Below are 24,422 nucleotides of genomic sequence, written 5' to 3' on the forward strand. Positions count from 1 at the left end.
TTAGGGGAATTTTGCATTTCCAAGGAAAACAACTTATGAGCTCTAATGGCAGCTGTGACATTACAACTGGTTGGATAGTTAGCTTAGCAGAGGCTTTTGGAAGTTTGGGTCTGGACATGATCATAATGTCAAAAGAAAAAAATTCTCCCCTGCTTTTAACAGAGTTGAGCACAGGACAAGAGCTGGGAGGCTTTGAAGGATGGGAATGTTTTACACCAAGCTGGATGGGGCCCTGATCAGCCTGGAGAGGTGGAAGGTGCTCCTGATTCCTGCCCATGGCAAGGGGTTGGAATGAAGTGATCTTTAAGTCCCTTTCAACATAGACCATTATTCCACTGGTCCATCAAGCTGTACACTTGTCATGCAGTCACCATGAGCTGGTAGGGGGATTTAAAGAAAAAAAGGAAGATGATTTTCAAAGATTCAGAATTCAAGTGCTGAGTCAGTCAAATTCCTCTCCACTGACAGGCCTGAGAATGTCAGAATATGTAACCTTTAGCAAAGCACACATATTTGAAAGGTCAGATGCTATTTGGGTAGGTTTATGAGAGGATCTGGAATGCTGGCTTCCCAAGCAAAGTCACTCCTGTACATCCTCAGAATACAGTACTAATAAATCCTTGTTCTTTTAGTACTTCAGAATAGAATATTCTGTGATTAATGGTTGCAGGGGTAAGTGCCTGAGGCACTCTGTATGTTTGAAAGACCTTAAAAGACAGCTTTCTCTCTTGAGGTTCAAGCACAGGTATAATAAGGACAAGACAGGAATTTCTGACTCCTCATGCTGCTCTCCTCAAATGGCCCCAATCTGATGTTTTAATAGACTGATATCAAATAAATCCTCTCTAAGAGAGATGTTGGAGAATGTACCTTGTCTGGGGTTGTGAATTTTACTAACACATATTTTAAGACAGTTATATTCAGGCTTTTGCAGCATGATTATTATTCTGGAAGCAGTCTGAGAAACTCATCATTGCAGTATTAACTTTCCAGTCATCCAGTAAATAAAATAATCCTAATGTTGTTATGAATAGTTTTAAATTACAAATTTGCTTAAATTCCAATAAATTGCCTAATTTGAAAGCAGTGGCTCTGCTGGTAAATGTGTGAATCTCATGTAGATAGCACTTGAACAAAAAGGTCAATAATGCAGTTTATTACTCGAAGAAGCAAGAGATTTTTTAAACTTATTTTGTGTTTTCCCAGTAGTATTTATTGCTATTAGCACTAACCAGGCTAACTAAATCAATATTGCTTCCAGATCATATGCCTGGAGTTCTCAAAAATATTAAGTTTCTTTTCATCTGAGATTTAGCATCTGATCTTTTTAAAATGAATAATAGATGCAAGGTGCTCTTAATTATTCAACCATGACTTCATAAAATTACTGGAGGACAAAAGACAAGACTTTATGAAGAAATGATCATTGCCATTGATTTTGGATGAGACTCCTGGTAATTTATGGCAGGGCTAACACTGGTGAGTAACTGTCCATCTCACACGGTTTCAGGGCTGCCTTCTACTGGTTTTTGCAGAGGGAGTGAAATCACAAGTCAAAAATGCTGAGCTTATTCACATCTTTGGTATCTTCATGATCTGGAGAAGCTCTGACTCTCTGGTTAATGTGTTTGTTCTGCGGCATTCAGCTGCTTTGGAGAACTCTCTACAGCAACCTGAGATTGAAAGTGTTTACAAGAAGTTCACCTGAAGGACCCCAGCAGCAGAGTGTGAGATTCTCCCACAGGAATTTATAGCAAGAATTTTCAAATTGAAAAAAGGCAAGATTTGTAGGTTAGCATGAGTAAATGAATGATCAAAGCTTCTGAGGGTCTCTTGAGTTGCTGGCTTTCTGTTTTTTTTTCTTAAGCATCAGAAGCTTACTGCTTCAGGCAGAATGAATTAACTAATGAAGGCAGGAGAAAATTGCTGCAGAAGGGATGGAGAACAAAAATTTGTTAAAATTTAACTACTAGATATCTGTATTTCATGTTATAGCTGTTATTCTGATCAATTTTCAACATCAAAACATTATTTTTTTTTTTACTTCTGCAGAAATGCCTGCAGAAATGGTATGTATACTCTTGTGTTTAGAAGTTCAAGCTGCATCTTTAGCAGTACTCAAGAATAATTTTTTTTGGCTTTTTCTGTAGGTGAAAGAAGGCAGGAATTCAGACAGAATGTGTGCCAAAAAAGTGCCATGTTTTAATTGCATGGCTTTGTTTAAGCCTATTGCCTAGTGGATAACTTCATGGGTTCAGTGCAGCAAACAAACTACGAGATAGATCTTGAGGTAGATCTTGAGGAAGCAAACCATAAGTTATTAATCAGTTGCAAAGTGAAGATGTGGCAAGTTTTGGTACTTTGTTTTGGATATGGATGAATGAAACCAAGAGAAATCTGTGGAAGAAAACCCCATGGAACAAATCTCTCTGGATTAAACCATTGCCTTATAGGAACCTGGAATGTTGATCACTGGAAGGTTTTTTACACGGAAGGCATCAACATATCCTTTTACTCTTCTCCTTTTCCTTCTCCCAAAAGTAACTACCAGAGATGGGCTGCTGGAGTAGATACATGAACCTAGTGCTGCAATTCTTCTATTACAAAATTAAAATTAATTTAATCACAAACTTAGTTTTTGGCTCCAAAAATCACAACAATATTAAAGGATAAAGAATAGGAAGATTTGGCCAGTGGTGGCTTGTCATTACCTTGCCACACCTCATTTGATAGTCACAATTTGCCTCTTCAACCTGCTGTTATGGGACTATTTCTCTCCTCCCATATTAAAATCTTTGAAGTCTCATTTATATACCTGAATCATATTCCTAATGAGACATGAGCTCAAATTATGAAAGTATTGAAAGCATGTGTGAGTCATGCTTTATATATGGCATATGAATAATAATTTATATATTCCATTAACTGCATTATTCTTCATGATCCTTCTCATAGAAGGACTTTTTGACTAATCACTGTGCGTCTTCGCCACTCAAAATTATCTATTATCTATGTCACTTATTTTTTAGCTACTTGAATTTTTTCCTCTTTTCAAAGTGTGTGGATATTATAACTTTGTATGTGTAGTAACCACACACACACATAGATAATAGATAATTAATAGATAATAGATTAGATAATAGATAATATATGATAATATATGGTAATATATTATCATATATGATAATAGATAATTAATAGATAATAGATAATAGGTAATAGGTAATATCTGGACAAAATAATTTGGCATCATAATTTTAGGCAGGAATATCAAGTTTTCAACACCAAACTTTCATTGACTTTAGCAGCTGTTTGTGTGTTGGAGTTGAAGGGAGTTCCTGTGACAGACTGTGTTACTTTGGGATTAGAAAACCTGGCAAACATCTGGTTAACAAATGAGTTCCACAGCAGACTTTGCTATTCAGTGTCTTTTCATCTCCATCACTTGTATTAACTTTACTGTGAGAGGTTTCCAGTGCCAGTGAGTCCTCACCAGTTGGTGGCTTTAATGGGGAGCCAGAACAATGTGGTGAGAAGGTCATAAAGGACTTGAGTTTTGAGACAGCTGCTGTGGTGTGAGAAATTGAAGAGATCTATCTATGTGACCAGGATTTGATAATTCTGTTTTTTATGGAACAACTTATTAGATGTCTGTGATAATGAGGACCCTAAGTTGTTTAAGTGACAGAAAACAACTAAGAAGGAAGACTCCAAACAGCTCAACATGTGTGGGGACAGTGGTGACCACACTGGGCCTGCCTGGTGTCCAAAATACCCTCCAAGCAGCTTGAGCCTCTCTTCAGGAGCCTTGCAGCAGGATAACTCTTTCTTTGGCTGGAGTTAATGTCTTGTCCTTCCAGCTGAATAATTTCAGACTCCCCAGTTGGATAATTATCACACATTCAGGCTCTGGGAGGCACTGAGCTGCAGCCCTTTGTGGCTGCTGTCTCAGGCTGTTTCCAGCTGTGCTCTCAGGGGTGATGGTGGCTATAAACAGCAAGGCTGTGGCCCTGTTAGGTGACTTGGAAGACTCTATCAGTCTGGTGTAGTGAAAATCAAGGGAATCTACACGCCTTCTTCTGCCCCCTCCACTAAACACACTCCTTTGCAGAGCCTTCTAGACCTCTCTCCTCTTTTTATGGACAAGGTGTTTGATAACCTGGCACCTACAAATCCCTCACCCAGCTTAGATGTGCCTTTTCCCATGGCAAGGACGTGCAGCTGTCCCAGCCTTTGCGTTTCAGGCTCCCAGAGCTTTGCTCCCCTTTCACATTTAACAAATGAGCAAATGCCTGTGCCTGTCTCCTCCAAGCCCCAATGACATGAAGCATGTTTTTCAGCTGGTCCCTGCTCCTGTCATCTCTTGCTAATCGTGCTTCTTCCTCACTGCTCCTGCAGCATTTTGGTAGCCTTTGAGCACTGTGTAATTTCAGTGCTGTGAAATAAGTCTCTGCACAGCAACTGAGCTGCTAGGCTCGATAGAGGCAACTCATGCTGAATGTGGAAAAAGGAAACAATAACCAAGTGCAAAAAGCATTTCAAGTGGATCAAAAATGGCTTTATTACAAATTATAGACTACTTTTGCTGATAATGGGGCACTGTCTACTGTGATTCATCGTAGTCAAGCAGCAATAATTTCAGAGAGAAATGGGACAGAAGGAAAACTACTCCATTGGTAATTGGGTGTTTTGTGTGGGCAGGCACTGTGGCTATACTAAATTATTGTATTCTGCTCATTCAGATCTGACCTTCTTGACCCTTTTGAGGCTGAAGTTATATGGTGTACAGTATAAAGTGTGTTAAAGAGTGTCTGAGTAATTGAATCAAGCATGTTAATCAGAGAATATAACCCTGAAACTTATTAAGTTTTAAAGAAATTACTTTTAACAGACTAATAAAAAAAACCAAACAGAACTAACAAAACCCCATTCGATAAGGGGCTGATAAATTTGGGTTCCAAACCCTTCAGCAGATGAATTTTGCTTCTTTTAAACTACCTTCTCTCAGTGTCACATTTGACAGACCCCAGGGAGATACAGCTCACTGGAATAAATTCAGCCCTTGTGAACCTCTGCCACAATATCACAGTGTATTAGTGGACATCTATTTTAGCAGAAAACTCTCTTATTATGACTCACGAACACTGAGAGGCATTACAGATTATAATTTTTTTTGGGTATGTGTGTGTGTTCTAATTCAATCAGGTTGATATGCCTCGATGCACCATTTAATTGAAATTTAATTAATCAATAGCCACCTCATTTTAATACTGTCTTGGTAAAATCCTTGGCCTGTAGAACTCAAGAACAAGACTCGACATGGTGGTAAAAGGACACCATGACATCAGCTCTTTTACAAAATTAATGCAGCAAAATAAATTACTTCTGTCTTCCCCTGTCATTCTTCTTGTTTTGAACTGCTGTCATTTGGACAAACATCCTCCATATTCTGTTTTCTTTTATGGAGCAAAGGTATTGCAGAGATTTGTAGTGGGGGGTTGAGACCCCTCCCTAATTATTTCTGTAAGAAATGGTGAGAGCTCTTAGTGTTTTGCAATGCCCAGATCTAGAGTATTGTGGTTTTACTTGGAAATTTCATTTTGTTTCAAGGGAAAAGATGCTATTTTCTTGATGTGGCTGGGAATTTCAAAGATGTGGCCAAGTCTCAAAGCTCTTTTTCCTTAAATGTGCATTTTTATTTTCAGTTAAATGGTTAGTTATTATGATGGATGATGAGGAAAGACTTGGGCTCATGGAGGGCAATTCTAAGCTTGATGGAGCTGGATTTTACCATTTCTTGGTAAACAAACAGACAGAACTTTGTCTAATGACCTGAACAAGTATATTAAGAGAACTGGATGGGAACAAGGGATCTTGGAAAAACTGAATTCAGCTTCACTTATCTATAGAACTTCATTTCGATCATGGAGAGGTCTTGATTGAACAATTTAGACATCCCATGGCCTTTTATCTATGAGGTCTGTAGGGTCTATTATATTATCTTATAATTTCCATTCTGCCTCGGGTCAAGTGCAGATTTCTATAGTACTTGGAGAACTAATAGTGGGAAAGATTTGTCTCCAGATTAACCAGAGCTGGTCCCACGCTAGAGATTGTTGTTTTATATATGTGAAACCAGGCCTGTAGCACTTTTTCATTTTCCCTTTTCAGTGTGCTTTATGATTTTTGCCTGAAATTTTGCTATACCTTTGTAAATCACCAAAGAAATATTTGAAACGTTACTTTTCCCATTGAGTAAAAGCAGTCATAACTAAAAGGTTTATTTAGCTTATTTACATCTGGATTCTTTTTATCAGCCTTTTGTACAATTTTCATTTCACTCTGGCAGTGCGTGCTGCATAGTCTACAGATCCACAGGGTTACAGTTGGGCATTCTGTAAACAATACATTTCTTTTAATGGGAACATATTATATTTTAAATATGCTTTTGGAGATAAAAGGAAAATTCTCTGAATGTAAATTTGGCTCTGCTGAATAGTAATTTAAAAAGAATGACTAGAAAGTGACATGTGTACCCTTTTTAACTTGTATAACATTGAAAGCCTTAGAAATTTTACCATCATTCACTTTAACACATCAAAGTATTGCTGGTTGAACTCAAATTCTCTGAAATGCTAATCCACACCCTTCACTGTAGTGAAATGAACATACAGATGGTTCTTCTAATTACTTGGGGAAAGAAAAGGGGATGATTTCCTTTAATGATTTCCCCTTCTTTCCTGACTGAAAGCAGTTCCAGCTCTTCCCTCCAGCTAATTTGATGATTAAAAGATGCCTTTGTCTTGCTTTCAGCTATTGAGGTTTCATCGTAATTTGTTAAAACTTTCTGTCATGAAGGGAGGTGTGAACCCAGGGCTGTGTAGGTTTGGTTCAGAGGTCATGTGAAGGGGAATTACAGCCCTGAATATTTAAAGCCAGGGTGCAGGGGGTTATTATTGCATCGATGGCAAAGATGGAGTTTTCAGATTAAAATAGGATCTTGAGTCTGAGATGCAGGAAGTTATTGGCTGAGGAATACACCCCAGATATTCATACTCCAGACTCATGGCAGCTCCATTTTCCCAAGCATAAAAATGAAGAGATTTGAAACACATTCCTTTGAGCTGTTGACTTCACTAGAGCTTTGTGCGGTAATATGCTTCAGGGAAAGTGGAGAAAAAATGGTTTAAGGATCATTTCAAAGCTCCTAATTTTCACTATAAATTAGAACAAAGGTTGAGATTTTACAAACTCTACCCTGAAAAATGAGATCTTTACATTAGGAACAGCTGGTGTGAGCACTGATCTATTGGTCCACTACCTCTCTTGATTTTTTCTGGCTTGAGCTCTGGCTGCAAGGAGTAGCCCTTTCACTCTGTTTCAAAAGTTGTGACCTATGGCCTTGCAAAAATCCTCTGTGTCTATGGCAGTGTCATCCCACAACTCCTCTTCAACATGGAACCAAACTGCTGCTGTTCCTTCAGGATTCCACAGAAAGAAAGAATTTACCATTTGATGGTACGTTTTCCTGAATATTCTAGAAGCTCTTGTGTATTTTTCAATTAAAATACTCAGTAGAACAGCAACAAAGAAAGAAAGGAAATCTTAAATAAATACAGGTACTTCAGTCCTTCTGAGCTTTTAACTATGCATCTTACATAATCACCCCCCATCAACAATGCTTTCTTCACTGTTTTTGAGGTACACCACTTCTCTCCAAGCTTTCAAAGGAATAGGAATAATATTTCACTGCTCCAAAAGAATAATTGAGAGGCAAGAATTCAGTGGGGCTTTTTTTCCCCTTCTTCATTTTCTATTAGACAGAATACTGTACAATACTTTTGCTGAGTAAAACTAACCAGGCTTAAAAGCTCTTTTTCCTACTAGAACAAAAATAGGAACCATTATTGATATAGAAAAGAGTTTTGGCCTTTTTGAAAGTACAATAATGTGGGCATCTTCAGAAGAGGCTTTGGAGTAGTTTGTTGCCTAGAGCTGTGTATTTTGATTTTGTCTGCTCAAATCTGACTTTAGAATGTTAGAAAAGAAACAGGAGAAAGGGAGAAAGAACAGTTAATTAGAAATTCTTGTCTTCTTGTTCCTCTTGAGTGATGACACCTCACACAGTAGTAGGGAAAGGTGGTTTGCCTACATAAGACATCAGCAGATGTGGATTCCCTTGTCAGTTCTACCAGGAACATCTATCCTGCTTCAGGGTAAAAATTACCCAGCCTCAGATTCATCCTCTCTGGTGTGGAGTTGACAGTGATCTTTGCTTGGTGTCAGAAAGACCTGTTCATTATCATGTTTAAAATGCTGTGAGCTTCTGGGCTTTTTCCATTTGCAGTGATTAAGTTGTCTTCTGTTTGGGCATGTCTTGCCTTGTTCTATTGCAAGTCCCTCTGCACACCTGGAGAACTGCTTGAGCAATAGGTCAAAATAATAAATGAGTCCTATATAACAGTCCTATATAACTATCAGCTCACTTTTATGGGGCTTTTTTAGATTGCTCTGATTAGGATATGGCTCTCATGAGTCAGTACTACTGGGAAAGAAATATCTGGAACAACACTTATGTTTCTTAATAGGAAAGATTTATTTTGCTGCCATGATGAAACAAAATATATGTAAAGTTATGTAAGAATTGTAAACACCTGGGGCATGCTGGACCTCACAGATTTCAGCCAAGCTCTCATCCATTAGTTATTTTGACATTACAGTTTTTAACTGCAAGTTTCTGGCAAAATAATTTTCCAGGTTAAGTCTCCCAGCTGTTTTGTTTGGTGAGCATGATTTCACTATAATTCATCATCATCAGAAGGTGGTCACATCCAGCCCTGAAGTGAGTGACCATGGATAACAAACACTTAGAAATCTTGCCAAGTAAAACAAATTTGTTTTTTGGAATAAAAATATCTGTGGAAAGATGGTACATTATGGGATAGGTATTTATAGTAGCAACTGCATGTTGAAGTCTTCTAATTGATGGGAATTCAACCAGTGCATTCAGTTGAAACAAGAGTGTTCATAAAATTAGAGCTAAACCATGACTCTTAGTGCTGCTTGTGTACTTGACAGAGCCTGTGGGTGAGAATAATTCTCCCATCACAAATGCTGTCACAAAATTTAAAAAACCCCAAAATTCTTTAAGAAAAACATTAGGGGAAAGCTACTATGAGATTAAATTTAATCTAAGAGTAATCAGGTAATGGAAGAGTATCCATGGGGAATAATAGGACTTACAAACATGAACTGAGGAACTCTGCAGATGGGGCTGGATTCCTTCTTGCTAGGACTTATTAAAGAGTGGAAGAGTATCCAAAGGAGAGGCTGACAGAGGTGAGACAGAAGGAGTCACTGTAAAGGAAATCTGATGGTCTTTGTGGTTTCAGACTTCTTGTGTTCAATAAAAAATGGGGGAAGCTGACAGAGCTGGAGAAAAACATTCTAAAGCAAAGATGTTAAAGAAAAGAGCATGGGAGAAACTGGACAATATTGAAATCTGCAGCAAAATTCACATTGATTTTCACAGGAAGAGACTCTTTAGTCAGTAATATTGCCATTTTTAACTGGCTACACATATCAGAAAGAATAAACAGCAGAAGTGATGTGTGGGGGCAAGTCGTGGAAGTAGGAGTCCTCATGAAGTGATCATTCATTTTCTGTGTTCCTCTAATTCCCACCACATTTATCCTTCTTGACTTCTTTTACTCATCTGACAGTAGATGCCTTTAATGGCTGCTGTGAGCAGAGAAAAATAAAAAACCAAATTCTACAGTGGAAGAGAAATGCAGACAAAGAAAGAGAATAAAGAGAATAAACGCAGGTGTTGAAGTGTAGGTAGAAAGGATCAATGCATACACACACACAGAGTGAGGGAATAGTCCTGAGAGCAAATATGGATCTCTACATTTTGAGGGGAGATGATCATAAACCAGCCTGGCTGTGAAGATGCTATAAAAATTTTTATTTTATTGTTTAAAACATTCCTTCCTTATTATTAATGTAACCATACTGAAAACATGCATAAGGCTTCATTAGAAGTTCTGTTAAATTTTATTCTGATGATGTAGGTTATAAAAGTCCAATCTCTCTCATCCTCTTTCTCTCTCTCTCTTTCTTTTTTTGCCTATAAACAGAAATTTGCACAAGAGAGCGCAACAACTCAATTCTAAATAGTGTTCTTATCTCTACATAATATTATTATGCAAACTATAATCAAACTAGATGACAGTCCTCCAGACAAACCTTTAGTATTAAGAGTTTTTAAAGCTCCCAGGCAGATTGTTGTTAGTGGGATAGTTAATTAAATGGAAGTTGGATTTTATTACTTTTTATAAACAACTAAGGGCAGCTGGAATGGTGCTGGTCCTCTGGGTTTTTTGTTTTTTTTTTTCCTTTCTGTTTGACAAATATTAATTGAAATCATTGTTCCATGAAATCAGCAAGTTTGCTTATGGCAACATGGTTGCTAAAGAACATCAGGTAGCTGTTGATCTCCTCTGTCCTTTACCCATCACCAGATATATGGAATTTTTGGGACAGTGCAGTGTGCTGGGTTTTGCTGGGAGAGAGCTGATTTTCTTCACAATGCCTGATAAGGGTTGTTGGATTTGAGCTGGAAACAGTGTTGATAAAATGAAAGGTTTTTGTTACTGCTGAGCAGCACATAGACAAAGCATTTTCTGCTCCTCACCCCACCCCACCCCACCAGTCAGGAGGCTGGAGGTTCACAAGGAGTTGGGGGAACACATCTGGAACATCTGACCCCCACTGTCTACAGGGGTGTTCCCTATTATACGGTGTCATGCTCAGTATGCAAAGCTGGGGAAAGAAGGAAGGGGGAATGTTTGGAGTGATAACATCAATCTTCCCAGGAGGCCACTGAATGTGATGGAGTTCAGCTTTCCTGGAGATGACTGAACACCTGCCTGCCATGGTGAATTCAGTGAGTGAATTCTTTGATCTGCTTTGTTTGTGCACACAGCTTTCACCTTAGTTATTAAACTGTCACTGTCTCAAGCCATGAGTTTTCTGACTTTTACTCTTCTGGTTCCCCTGAAGTCCCATCAGGTGGAAGTGATCTGTGTGGGGCTTGGTTGCTGTGGATAAACCACGATATTCAGGAAGCAGGAAATGCTTTTCCCCTTCTTTAGCTCTTGGGGAGAGATCCCCAATGGGGGCAGAGTTCAATACAACTTGCGGTCCGACATTTTCTCATGGATTCCACACAGAGGATTTCAGTGGGAAAAGCACACTTTATAGTTGGTGGGAGAATCCCCAGGTGCAGGGGTGGCTCTGAGAACCCTGCCCTTGACTTTCAGGGGCGCTCTGGGCTGTCCTGCCTTGTCACACGGAGGGGGACACGAGCCCACCCTGGGGTGAAGCTGTGGCTCTGCGGGCGCTCTCCGTGGTGCTTAGGGTGTCGCTGTCCATGGTGCTCAGGGTGTCGCTGTCCATGGTGCTTAAGATGTCGCTGTCCCTGGTGCTGAGATTCCCGCTGTCCCTGGTGCTGCAGATTCCCGCTGTCCCTGGTGCTGCAGGCACCGGGAAACCTCCTGGAGGTGTTCAACTCCTCCCCACTGACACCCACGGTGCTGCAGACGTGCACTGTTTGTCCGTGATGCTGCAAAGCAGTGTGCTGGGCAGCGTTTTGCCCCGTCAAGCCTCAGCTGTTGGGGTTTTTTGGCAGCCCTTTGCTGACCCAGGCTGAACAGCCTGCAGGACCCTGGGGTGGGCAGGGACCTTGACTCCCAGCTCTTCAGGGCTGCAGGGAACAGCTGGAATATGAAATTTCTCCAGGCTTCAGCTTCCAATCTGCAGATGTTTGTGGCAGCCAATTCCCACGGTCTGCTCTGGCTTGGGGCACATGTTTGTATTGCTCTCTGCATCCCTTCAGGACTGTGAGCAGAGGAGAAATGCCAGTTTTTCTGGAGCAGTAGGAATTGGATCTGATGGGTATGCAAATCTGCCTGCATACTTTTCCATTTTTATCCTTCCTTGTAACAACCTTTAGATCATTTAGAGACATTCAGATACCTTTTCCCAGGTGAGTTCTGACTGAGCTATAAAAACAAATAAGTGCATTTTACCACGATGTGTCAGCAGTATTGCCTAAAATTACAGTTGTAGATGAAGAAGAAAACGTCTAGCTCTGATATTCCTAAAGATTTTGCCCCAGGGATTTGTCTATTTGTTTGTTTCCTAGTCCTGTGCATGGGAATGCTGAATACAGCAGCTGTCACTTACTGTAACATGATAAGGATCCATTTCAGTCGTGGGTTAGCAGAAGAATCTGTAGTAAAAAATCTGAAATTTATTGCTGTCTGTCCAGTCACCTCAACAGAGATGGTCAGACTTGTTAGCCAGATGCTATTTTTCAGCAAAATTCTACTTTAGCAAGCTCAAGCAACATATTAAACACAAATACGTCTTTAGTCATCCTAATGTTCAACCTATGTCTCCTGTGCTTACTTAGAAATTAAAAAAATACCAACCCCTTCCTCCCCCAACAGCAGCACACACACACAGAGAAACAAAAAAAAAACCCCTCATAACCGTGCACTAAAACACAATATTAAAAAACAAACAAACAAACAAACAAACAAACAAAAAAAAACCAAAAAAACCACAGCTTTTCTTGGTCATTAATTCCTGCGTGGGTTTGGCTGAGAAAGAAAACATTAAGGGTTTGGGGATGTGGGGGAATCAGGGCTGCTTGTATCAAGTCAGTCTCTCGTTAGTAATTTTGTAGGAAGGCAGATCAGATAAAATAATCAGTGATTGTACTGGCTGAAGTGCCTTGTGGCTGAAATGATTTTACAGAGTGACTGTGCTGACCTTGCCTTCTCCTTGCTTTGTAAATCAGCTGCTCTGAGCAGGTGCTGAGACCAGAAACAGGGAAAGTTTGTCTGGCAAATATTTAAGTGCTGTTCTAGTGCTGTTCACAGGCAGTACTGCGACAACCTCCCCATTGAAAAATGACAAAGAATACTATGAACATAATAAGACTGAAAGTGAGCTGTGTCCATGTAGGTGTGCAGGTATATAAATTTTAATTCTATCTTTTGAATTCTATCTTCCTATTATCAATGGGAACATTGCTGAAAAAGGTGATAGTGGAGTTATTTTCAAGTAGGAGTGAGTTCAGACCAAAGCCTGTGTTGATAAAGGGTGGAAAGGAACCTCCTGAAACCCATGCCCCATGCAGGGAATCCATCCACATGGATGTTTTCATCCCACATAATATACTGGTTGTTCAAAAGGCAAACAATTACAAGGGGCAATTGATTGCCCTCCAACCTAGAAGTGTTCTACTTTTCATCCTAAATTTGCCCAAAGTGAATTTGTTCTTTCATTAACGTTATTCCTTTCTCTAAATGTGTGTTTTCCTGCCCTGGAGTTTATCATCCTCCCCAGTGCGTTTAAAGAATACAGTGCAATTCTGCTCTGGTGAATAGACACTTATAAGAACAAAATTGTCCAGAGGTTGTAGGAAAGTAGAGGTAAATTCAGCCTGAGACTCTCACAGAGCAGTAGATTTTCTTTTGTTTGCATTTCAAATGCACTGCCTGCTCCTTTCTATAGAGCCATGACACAATTTGCTTTGTCCTAAGCCACAGTGAAAATTATTATTACGGTGACCTTGATTTTGTCTTTTATTACTGATTTTATTTCTATTCTCCCTTAGGCTTTCAAAGTTTCACTGCTTAATTGTGCAGTCATCTGTTGTGTCACCTCTGATTGCAAACTTGGTGTTTCTACCAAATTTACTTGGTGCAGCCCTGCTTTTCGTGCTAACATGGCAAAATGAAAAGAGTTACCAAGGCTGGTCAATCCTAAACAAGGTTCTTGAGCACCACGAATAGTTGCTGTCTGCTGGTCCAATTTCTTTGTAGGTGCTGCTGTTCTTTGCTTGGCTCTTAGGATATTTCCTCTGGTATAGATGATGGTTTCTTATAAGTTACACAAACCCAAACTGAGAACTACTACATATTCTATGTTGAGAAAATCATTTTAACAACACAGATGGAAAGTAAATTTCACAAAATCTTCCTTTGGTGTCCTATTCTGTCTACTCTCTCTCTTGTTCATTTCTTCTGTCCTTAAATCTAGTCTAAAATCTCCTATAAAACTGCTATCAGACTACAGGATTTCCTCTTAGTGTACTCTTTTTCATCTACAGTGAATTATTTTAATCTAAATCTTGTGTTTATCAAAGTTTGATACCTCAAATTTGAGAAAAGCAGCAGCAACAACCAGAAAACTCCTAGCCAACAAAAAAAAAAAAAAATCCCCAAAACAGCAACAAAATTCCCCCCTTTGATGTAAACATGGTTCTTAGAGTTTAGGGACTGTGATGTCTCAGTCCACAGCAGGGATAGACAGAATGCATTTATATGCTTAATTGGTGGAAAGACAAGCTTCCCTGACTTGAAACTGTTGTGTGAAATAAAATCTTGTTCCCTGGCTGGCCAAAAGAAGAATTTGGTAAAGGAACCCCCAGCCTGACATAATTCAAAATATGCAAATAATCTGTTTTTATTATAGGCTCTGCAAGTATTACCTGCGCTGTTCTGCACAGAACATTCCTGGAAGAATGTGAAAGATTTTTTAAAGTAGATATGTGATGCATAAAAAAGTTGTGGTTTATGGAAAAAAAAAAAAAGAAATAAACAAGAACATGGAAAACTAACAGCTGAAACTGCGAGGCTTTAATGACAGAAGAAAATGTTTTGGTTTGTAAAGCTAAATGTAACATAACATCAAGGACAACCAGGGCTTCAACCAGACACTCATCACCATTCCTGTGTGTGACACCCTCATACACTTGGAATGTCAAAATAGTTCTAATACGACAGAAATGCATTTTCTGTGACCTTTTCTCTTTTAATGAGGAAATTCTGCATGCAAAAAGGACTTATAGCCTGTTCAAGAAGGACTCTGTCAGATAGCCTTGGAAATTCTAAACAAAATTAATATTTGCAGTTTTAGAAGGACAGAAGATTATTTCCTTGGGATGAATTGCTGGAATACTTTTTCTATTCAAGCCCTTATTAAATATTATCTTTCCAGACCTTGGCTGTGGCATACAGCTGAACTGAAGACATTTTCTGCCTGAAGCCAAAACAAACAGAAAATCACTAAGAGAAATAGGTGGGAGCCTTCAAATAAAAGGTGTATTGGTTACTGTTTTCAGAGGTGAAGAAAATAAATTTAAAGACAAGGGAATATGCAGGAACAGTGCCTGGTACAGCTTAAAAGAAAAAAAAAATATATATAAGGTTAATTTTGTGACCTGAGCATTAAGGTGACCTTGAAGGCTTCTTGAGATGATACTGTTTGATTTTTCCCACACAGGGAAGAATTAACCTTTTCCTCATAGGAATACAATATTTACAGGATCTACTCTGCAGCTCTTGGGAATGAAACAAAAAATTCACTTAGTAAAAAATGAAATTTTCAATTATTTCATTTGCAATGATATTATTGTGCGGCTTCTTTCCTCACACAAGCCTTGTCATTCCAGTAGGATGTGGGCAGCATGAAAGGATGTGGGCAGTATGAAAGCCTTTTACATATGCACCCCTTAATTTTTCTATGTTTTGGCTTCTACAAGGGGCCATGTACAAAGCCTACTGCAATCCTACTTTAAACCAGGCCATGCTTTTCTCCTCCATTAAATGGAGCAATTGAATTGAGGGTTTTAGGAATTCTGCAGCATGCTGCCTAGCACCAAGCAGTGTAGTTGCACTGGCTGGTGAGAGCAGTGGGAATTTCCCATTTCCTTTCCTCTTTGCAACCTCTCCCCTCAGGTCCCCCTCCTAATCTCTTGTAGAGATAAACAGGTACTGCATTCCTCCAGGTTCCATTGAGCTCAGAGAGGCAAGATTGGGCTCTGGAGTGGGTTATAACATCCCATTTTTAGTCTGGGTCATGGCTAGGTGACCACAGCCATGCAGTGAAGGATGACACTCCTGAGCAATGGGGTTACATGCTCGTTCTCCCCTCAGGCTGGAATTACAGCCATATTCCAGTCCATGGCACAATCTAACCCTGGATGCTGCAGCACAGAGCCAGCATTTGCCATGCTTGAATTTCCCATCCTTCACAAGCAGAATGTCTCTGATCAGAACAAGGGCTATACAAGATCAACTTCTGTTTTAGGATTAGAGAAAGGAGTAGGACAAAAATTAAGTCTATTTAAGCTTCTGATTTACATCAAATGACATCAAATCAAAAGGATATGGTTCTGCCAATAGCCTCCTAGAAAATAAGGGGTTAATATTTCCTTGGTCTTACTGACTAGGACACAAATTATCATTTAAAATTGTGTCTAAATCCCCTGAGTGCCTTGCAGAACCTAATAATATCCTCTGCTCTGAAGCATTCAGAAGTTAGGCTGCTCCATGGATTTTTTTAGTTTCTCTAGCCAGTACAAATGGATGCAGTGGATTTTCACTGTTTTTCACCACATGAGATCCTGGTCCTGGTTGAAATGGAGAAGAGTAAAACTAGAACTAGAGCAATAGACAAGAGCTGGATGGGAGTGTCTAATTAAATGTTCTGTAAGCACTTATTCTGATTTTTCTGCTTTCTAATATCTGAACCAAGCAAAACAACTATAGATTGTTTTACTGACCAGTTAGCACTTGTCTGGTATAGAAAAGGTTAACAAATCTAACGCAGGAATGAAGAAACCCCCCAAATAGTAGAAGTTTGCTGTAGTTCTCTGCAGGTGAACCCTTACTTCTAACCTATTTGGATGCTAATATTTCCTTAGAGATGCTCACACGTGTTTGTTTACTTTTAAAGATGTGTAAATCCTACTGAACATAGCCATAGTGGGTGAGTAAACATTGTAGCACCAGTGGAAAATAAATTTAAGTAAAATAAGACTCTTTGTGCTACAAGCTAAATGCACATTTCCAATCCTAACTTCATTCACAGGTACATTCACTGAGACCCTCTAGTGGCATAAACATTTATTTGCCTTCAGCATGTGATTAAAATTCTATTTTACAGTCACATTATAGCAACAAAATTACAGATAGTATTTTTGGACACTCTGGGGGCTCTGGAAAATCTAATCTAGGATTAGATACTGTGCAGGTTCATGTTAATGAAAGTAAGTTGATTTTTAGATGTGGGGGCAATTATAGATGCACTGGAAGGAGAAGGGAATTTTTGAAAGGATATTCTAGAACTAATTACTATCAGTAAGAAAACATACAAAGACCAACGTAATAGCCAGGGCAGCCAATGGGGATAAAAGCTTATATATAAATCTGTCATGACCTAGTAGTGAAGACTGTTTAAAAACAGTGATCTCCACTTAGCTTGTAAATGCACATCGCCCTCTTTCTCACTCATATATTCTCTCTCTCTCTCTCTCTCTTTCTCTCTGACACACACACATACACGCTCCTGGATTTGCAGAAGACAGACATCTAGGGCACTTCTTGGCATCCACAGGAAAATCATATGGGATTAAAACCCCCCCAGCAGTAAGTACTCACTGCATTAAATGTTTATTAAGTGGCATGCTGTCAAAAGCTAGATTTAATAGTAAATACAGGAGGACTTTAATGGAAATTGGTTGTATTTGATTTTTCTTAGGATTTGCTGAAAGCTGCCTCTCAAGGGTTACAAGTTCACCTTTTGCATTTACAGCTGCTTGTTTACTATCCATGTGGCAACCTCTGGACAGCCAGTGATCCTTTCATTACCCCACTGATTGAGTGCAGGAGCAGCGCAGTGCTAACTACTTCACTCAGCCGACGGCAGACAACAAAAGGAGGAAAATGATGAATTCGGACAATTTAACCTCCCAAAGCTTCCTCTCTGCGATTCACAGCAACACCAGCAATTTATTCTCAGGGCTCCAGTTTGTTCAGTCCTTCAAGCCACTCATCATCCCCTGCTACTCGCTGGTGGTTTTTATTGGTGTCATTGGGAATTACCTTCTCATCTATGTCATCTGCAAGACAAAAAAAATGCACAACGTCACCAACTTTCTGGTAGGCAATCTGGCTTTCTCAGACATGCTTATGTGTGCCACCTGTGTGCCCCTGACCCTGGCCTATGCCTTTGAGCCCCGGGGCTGGATTTATGGGCGCTTCATGTGCTACTTTGTTTTCCTGATGCAACCTGTCACGGTGTTTGTGTCTGTCTTCACCCTGACTGTCATAGCTGTGGACAGGTACTGTGCCACGGTGTACCCCTTCCGCAGGAGGCTCACCATCCCCATCTGTGCTTACATCCTGGCTGCTATTTGGCTGCTGAGCTGCACTTTGGCTGCCCCAGCCTTGGTGCACACCTACCACGCAGAGTTCCCGGAGCTGGACTTCTCCATCTGTGAGGAGTTTTGGTTCCACATGAAAAGAGATCGCTTGGCTTACGCCTACAGCACCCTCATCATCACCTATGTATTGCCTTTGGCTGTCATCTCCCTGTCCTACCTGAGGATCTCAGTCAAGCTGAAGAACCGTGTAGTCCCAGGCAATGTCACCCAGGGCCAAGCTGAGTGGGACCGTGCCAGGAGGAGAAAGACTTTTCGCTTGCTGGTCTTGGTGGTGGCAGCCTTTGGAGTCTGTTGGCTGCCCCTGCACATCTTCAACATGATCAAGGACATTGACATCAGCTTGATTGACAAGCAGTACTTCAACTTCATCCAGCTGCTGTGCCACTGGTTTGCAATGATGTCTGCTTGCACCAATGCCTTCCTCTATGCCTGGCTCCATGACAGCTTCAGGGGGGAGCTGAAAAAAATGTTTGCCTGGAGGAAGAAGAAAATTGGACCTGCTACAAACTGCATTATGGCCAGTGTGGTGCTGTAAATGAGAGCTGGTGGGAGTGCACCTCCTTTGTACATGAACATTGTAAGTCTTTTCCGCTTTTAATTAGTCCTCATTGCTGACATTTGCCCTTAGGGCTCAATTGTAACAACACAAGTCCCATGTACATCTCCACTTCTAATGGAGAATGACAGGTAGATGTCATGCCTCAAAAAGATATTTATTGCTTTGATTGGAGTTAGAAGCCAAGGAGATGTAAGAACAATAAGATACAGGGATCCTTCCTATCAGTTTTGGATATTATTGTCAGTACAGACATGGGTTTTGGGGACAAAGAGAAGCAAGGATGAATAGGAAACCTAAATATCTCAGAGAGGGAGTGTTTTGGATTGGGTAAAAATTAAATCTGTGTATCTACCCAGAGTCCATTCCTTAGCACAGGCTCTAGGGTAGAGGACTCACAGCATTCCTGTGGTCCTTTTTGGGTCAGGGCCAAAAATTTTTCCTCACACAGCCCCAATTCACTGACCCTACTGCAAGTCAGCTGCGTTGTCCTCAGAGCCTTGTCAGTGCCTGATGAATTCCATCATTCCTTGAGGAACTAATTTGGATATGTGGCAATGCTGCCATCAGCTTTGATCTCCAGGGAGAGCCATAGGCTTTGGCACTGCCCTTCTGGAGGTGCCCCAAGAGACAGAAGGCTGAAGGGGCCGTGGATATTGAGCCAAGCATTAGCATTGCATGGCCAGTCAAAGAGCTGCCAAACACAGAGGAGGGGCAGGCACTCTCCTTTGGAGAAGTCTTTTGGGAGGAAACAATTTCCTTTGAAATTCACCTTTCAAAGGGAGTTAGAAGCTATAATCAGCCTAATGGTTTCTAGTTTCTTCCTCCCTGAAAACATCTGGTATAACAGTTAAGTGCACAGGACAAAATTCTGAGAGGTTTCTTCCAGCCTGCTCAGCTGCAATTGGGGATAGCATGAGAAACTTTCTGGCACTGAACTGCCATCAGCCAAAAAAGCAGCACAATTCAGGGGCAGCTCTGGCCATGGTCAGCAAGGGCATCTCTCTGACCATACATGGCCAGAGACTTCTCTGCTGGGGGCAGTTCAAATGGACAGGACGGGAGAGGGAAGAGAGAGGATGTCTGCTTTAGTTTGGAAATGTAATCTTACTGTGAATCTGTGAAAATCATTTTGCCCATCGTGTTTCAGTGAAATTAATCTGATTAAAAAATCTCCCAGATCTGTATGCACACCCTGGGAAAAATGCTGGGAAAATATTTGAAATCCCATGTCACAAACTTGCTCAAGTTGTTCTACTGCTGGTAATGAGGACATTAAAAGCTGATTACAGAGGCACTGAAAGAAGAAGGTCCATTTAAATTGGGCATTACTTGCATTCACTCTGTGATTATGTGTGCCTGCCTTTCTTACCTCAGTTTAAAGACTTGAGTGACCTTCTAAAGAATGTTTTGCTTTTGCTGAATTTCAGGAAATGGCTTTTCCTTGAAGCTCAATATAGTAAGTTACTGGAATAACTGGTCACTTCGAAAAGGCAAAAAAGCCCACTTCCAAACAAACCAACCTAATTTTAAAAGTACTGCAATCTCATTTTCAGGACTCTTTTAAAGAGTAGGACACGAAGAGAGTGCTAAAACAACAATACAAAAACCAGCTTCAAATAACAAAAAATCCTGATTTTTAGAGATTTTTCTTCTGTGAAATTAAGTAAATTCAAACTGATAATTTTTCAGTTTGTAAAGATCAATTAACATTGAGGTGGCTCATAATGTCTACAATCTTCTGCATTAAATACAGAGAGTGCTGTCACCCAGAGGAATCCAAAGCTCAGTGGCGTCTTCCCAGACTTCTAAACCACAGCAGTCCTGGGATCTTTTCATCCTTACACATCATATTTTTCATTTACCATCACTGCAGTTTGACTTATTCATGTTCTCTTGAACGATAATGACTGGAGATGGTGACTGCCAAGAGCTGCATGAAGCAAACAAGGATTTTTCTCTCTATTTGCTTTTCCTTGAGACAGAAATGAGGGGCTGTTCAGTGCACAGATTGTTCCCACTGACAAATGCAATCTCACTTCAGGCTGCCTCTGGAGCTGCTCTTAGAGCAGTGCCAAGGTCTGGCAGCTCCTGGAGATGCCCAGCACAGCTGGTACTCTCATCTAAGCGCTGGTTTAACCTGTACATGCCCTGATTCTGTCAGGAGGTGAATTTGCAGCAGAAAGCTCAGAGCCTGCCCTCATTTCAGGCCCTCCTCACAAGCAGGTTTTCAGATGCACCTTGAAAAGATCTGCATTCCCCAGCTGTGGGCTCCTGAAGCTCCTTCTCTCTCCTCCACAGCCCCCTTGGTCCACCTCACTGGTCCTGTAATGCCATTTTTCCAGGCTTTTCCTGCACAAAGGAGATCCAGTCCTGAGCTTGAGGTCTGGGGGCTCCATAGGGCAGAGAACAAAGCACAGCCACATTCACTGAGCCTCAATTCTGTTAACTGAGCCCCAAGAATCTCTGCCCAATTTAATTATTGTTTTGTCTGATATCCAGAGTAATAAACAATAATAAGATTTAGAGGCACTTTGATGCACTTCTATAATCCAGTTATTCAAATAAATATATTGAAAGCTGTCATGTGAAACGTGTTTGCTAATCCCCACCCTTCTCCAGGGAGCTGCTACAGCTCTTGGAAGGACCAGGACTCATCACTGAAGCATTTTTGGTGGTACTACTTTTTAATTGAAGTTTAAGAAATCATGGCATGCTTTTGTTTTGTAGAGTAGCTCGGTTCAAAACTTGATAAACCTATTAACTACACTAGTGCTTGATCAAACATAAACTACTCCCTGTGGTCAAGAGTGGGGCTGGCATTAAAAGGCAATGTACTCATGAAACACAAAGAAAAGTAAGCCAGTGTTTGATCAGGAATTAGATCAGAAAGTGACCAAAGCTCACTAAAGCTGAGATCAGGCAGCCAAAGGAAAACAATAAAACCTCAGGGTCAGGTAGAGTTGGTCTTTCCCCACCTCAGGGATATCTACTTGCAACAGTCACCAAAAACTAACTTGTCTGTGCAATGCACTGCTTTAAATAATTGTTCCTTGTTCTTGGCTGAAGAAAACTCAAGAGTTATATTTGTACCACATTTGGGGAATGTCAGTTTATCTGGGGGGCAAAAGCAGTTCCTGCCATAAGGGTATCACTCACAGGAGCAGAGTGAGCCTTTCACAGCTGATAGATGGATGGGGAAAGCTGGGGTTTTTCACACCTGCTGGACAACAGCTGCTCTGTACAGTTTTAATTCAGTAAATTTTCCTTATTGTGGTGTCAAAGGTGAGTTATAATTAGTTGTTTAAGGTGGCAGAAGCTGAAAATGGTACAACTGCCTCTGGGGATAAAAAAATGTGAAAGAGAGAACTGTACAATGCATCAATCAATCTCCCCACCAGGTGAGAGGAAGGTAAAGACAAAAACAACATGCTGGTGGTAAAGCCACTGCCATCTTGGCCATTTCTGCATGAAGAAATGTAGTACAAACTTTTACATTCAGCCCTTCCCTCTCACTGCTCACAATCTTTTTCTTTTCTCAGGGAAAAATAATCACATTCCTCCTCCTTACCCTGGAGAAAAGGTTGCTCAAGGGTCAAAGCAAACACTTCTGCCTCATGGAAGGCTACAGAGAGGGAGAGTTTTCTAAAGGGAAAAGGGCTTCCTAAAATGAAGAATATCCTCTTCTCTCTTCTTTCTGCAAGACACAGAGGCTCTGAACTGAACCATTTGCTGTGTGGATTTCCAGCTGGCCTGGCCTGACAGTTGCAGCTCTGGCTTTTGTGTTTACCTCAAGTAAATACCTCTCCCCATGCTCAGTGACCTCATTTTGTGTCACAAGCATCTCTAACTCTGCTCCTTTGCACCTGATTTCCCTCCACAGCAAGAAGATGCTTCACTGAAAGTCCCAGAGTGGAGCTGCAGATGCATCTGAGGTATCCATCCTATACTAATGGAACTTTTCCTTTGGAAATCATTTTCACAATCCCTGTCTCAAAAGCAGGTTTGAAGTCTATTCTTACTGTGTAGTGACATAACCAGATGGGACAGGCTTCTCCAGGCTGATCTCAATAAAATTTTACATTAGTTGTTTCTCTGCTCCCTGCTCTCCTAACTCTCCTCCAGTTTTGAAGCCATTGATCAACTATTCAGTGGAAGCTGGACCCTCAAGGTTGTTGCCACCTGAAATTAGGAATATTGACATTTTTTCATTGCTCCCTGGGGAAGAAAAAGATATCTAAGTGCTCTCTCTTTTAGGAACCCACACAGGATTACACAGGGATTGGATATTAGGGTATTAAATATAGGATAGGATATATATATATCTCTTATCTATCTATCTATGTATCTAGGATATTATTGGATATTATTTCTTCTCCAAATGGCTGGTCAGGCATTGGAACAGGCTGCCCAGGGCAGTGGTGGACTCACCATCCTGGGAGGGATTTAAAAGATGTGGCACCTGGGGACATGGTTTAGTGGTGGGCTTGGCAGTGCTGGGTTAAAAGCTGGACTTGATGATCTTAGAGATGTTTTCCCACCTAAATGATTCAGGACTAACTACTTGATAGTCAGACTGCCTCCCTGCAGGGCAAAAAGTGAGTGGTTAAGGGCATGAAGCTCAAATGTATCTCATTGGGAGTTATGTCCCTTTAGGACCTATAAGTTTACTCTCTTCACCAAGAAGCAGATGGGATTGACTTTCCCTTTATACAGCTTTCTTTGTCAAATTAAGCCAATGAAGTTAGTAATCTATAGAAATAATAAAGCACACACTCAAGAGCTCCCCAGTTCATGTCTCCAGTTCATTGGAAATCAATTTGAGATCACTGCCACCTATTTGAAGCTGACTGGGTTCTCCATCCTTTGTATCTTGTTTATGTCAATTATCACATTGTAATTTCCCTGTGGTTTTTTTTTTTTTTTTTTTTTTTTTTTTTTTTTTTTTTTTTTTTTTTTTTTTTTTTTTAATTTCTGCAGGGAACATCCAGAAGGAGATGATGCCAAAAATCTCTACACCTACATTTCCTACAATTCCTACCTTTCCATGGGGAACTGGCTTGGCTCCAGTTCCAAGCAGCAGCAAGAGGACTGCAAAGAGAAGTTTGCAGCTTTCAGCGTGGAGATGAGCTCTGCCTCTCCTGCTGAGCACAGCTCTGGGTCTCCAGAAAACATGCTGGAAAGGCAGCTGGTGGCTCACAGCAGCAGGAGTGGTTTTAATGCTGTGCTTTGTGAGAAGCTGCTGCTGGGTGTGGGCTGGGGATCGCTCAGTGCAGCTCAGCTCCTCCCCAGCAGCATCACCAGAAAGGTGACAGCTCTGCTCTGGGGAGGCTGAGCATCTCGAGTCTCTCTTTCTAAAGCTTCCCAGCCACAGGGAGTTGTGTTTGTTTACTCCATCACACCCACAAGACAGGTGAGAATGTGAGAGCAAATGACATGGGAGCCATGGTGCACAGTCCCAGGCTGCCACCACCCACAGCTTTTGTTTGTGACCTGCTGTGCTTGGGAGTGTGAAGGAGAACCAACAGACTGTGCTGTGAGCCAGCCCCATCGTGGGGTCCT

General features: G+C 40.7%; 1 protein-coding gene across 1 annotated transcript; it reads left to right on the forward strand.

Annotated features, from left to right (window-relative positions):
• The first annotated feature begins 16,441 nt into the window (after positions 1–16,441).
• On the forward strand, positions 16,442–23,932 carry PRLHR (prolactin releasing hormone receptor). The gene is given in 6 exon segments (XM_041461619.1): positions 16,442–16,465; positions 16,467–16,538; positions 17,620–17,661; positions 17,663–17,746; positions 17,748–18,881; positions 23,841–23,932. Coding segments are annotated over 5 exon segments (1,314 nt in total). The 3' UTR covers positions 18,840–18,881; positions 23,841–23,932.
• Positions 23,933–24,422: the final 490 nt, after the last annotated feature.

Source organism: Pyrgilauda ruficollis, unplaced genomic scaffold (assembly GCF_017590135.1).
Source record: "Pyrgilauda ruficollis isolate IOZ18807 unplaced genomic scaffold, ASM1759013v1 scaffold15, whole genome shotgun sequence".
Lineage (NCBI taxonomy): Eukaryota > Metazoa > Chordata > Aves > Passeriformes > Passeridae > Pyrgilauda > Pyrgilauda ruficollis.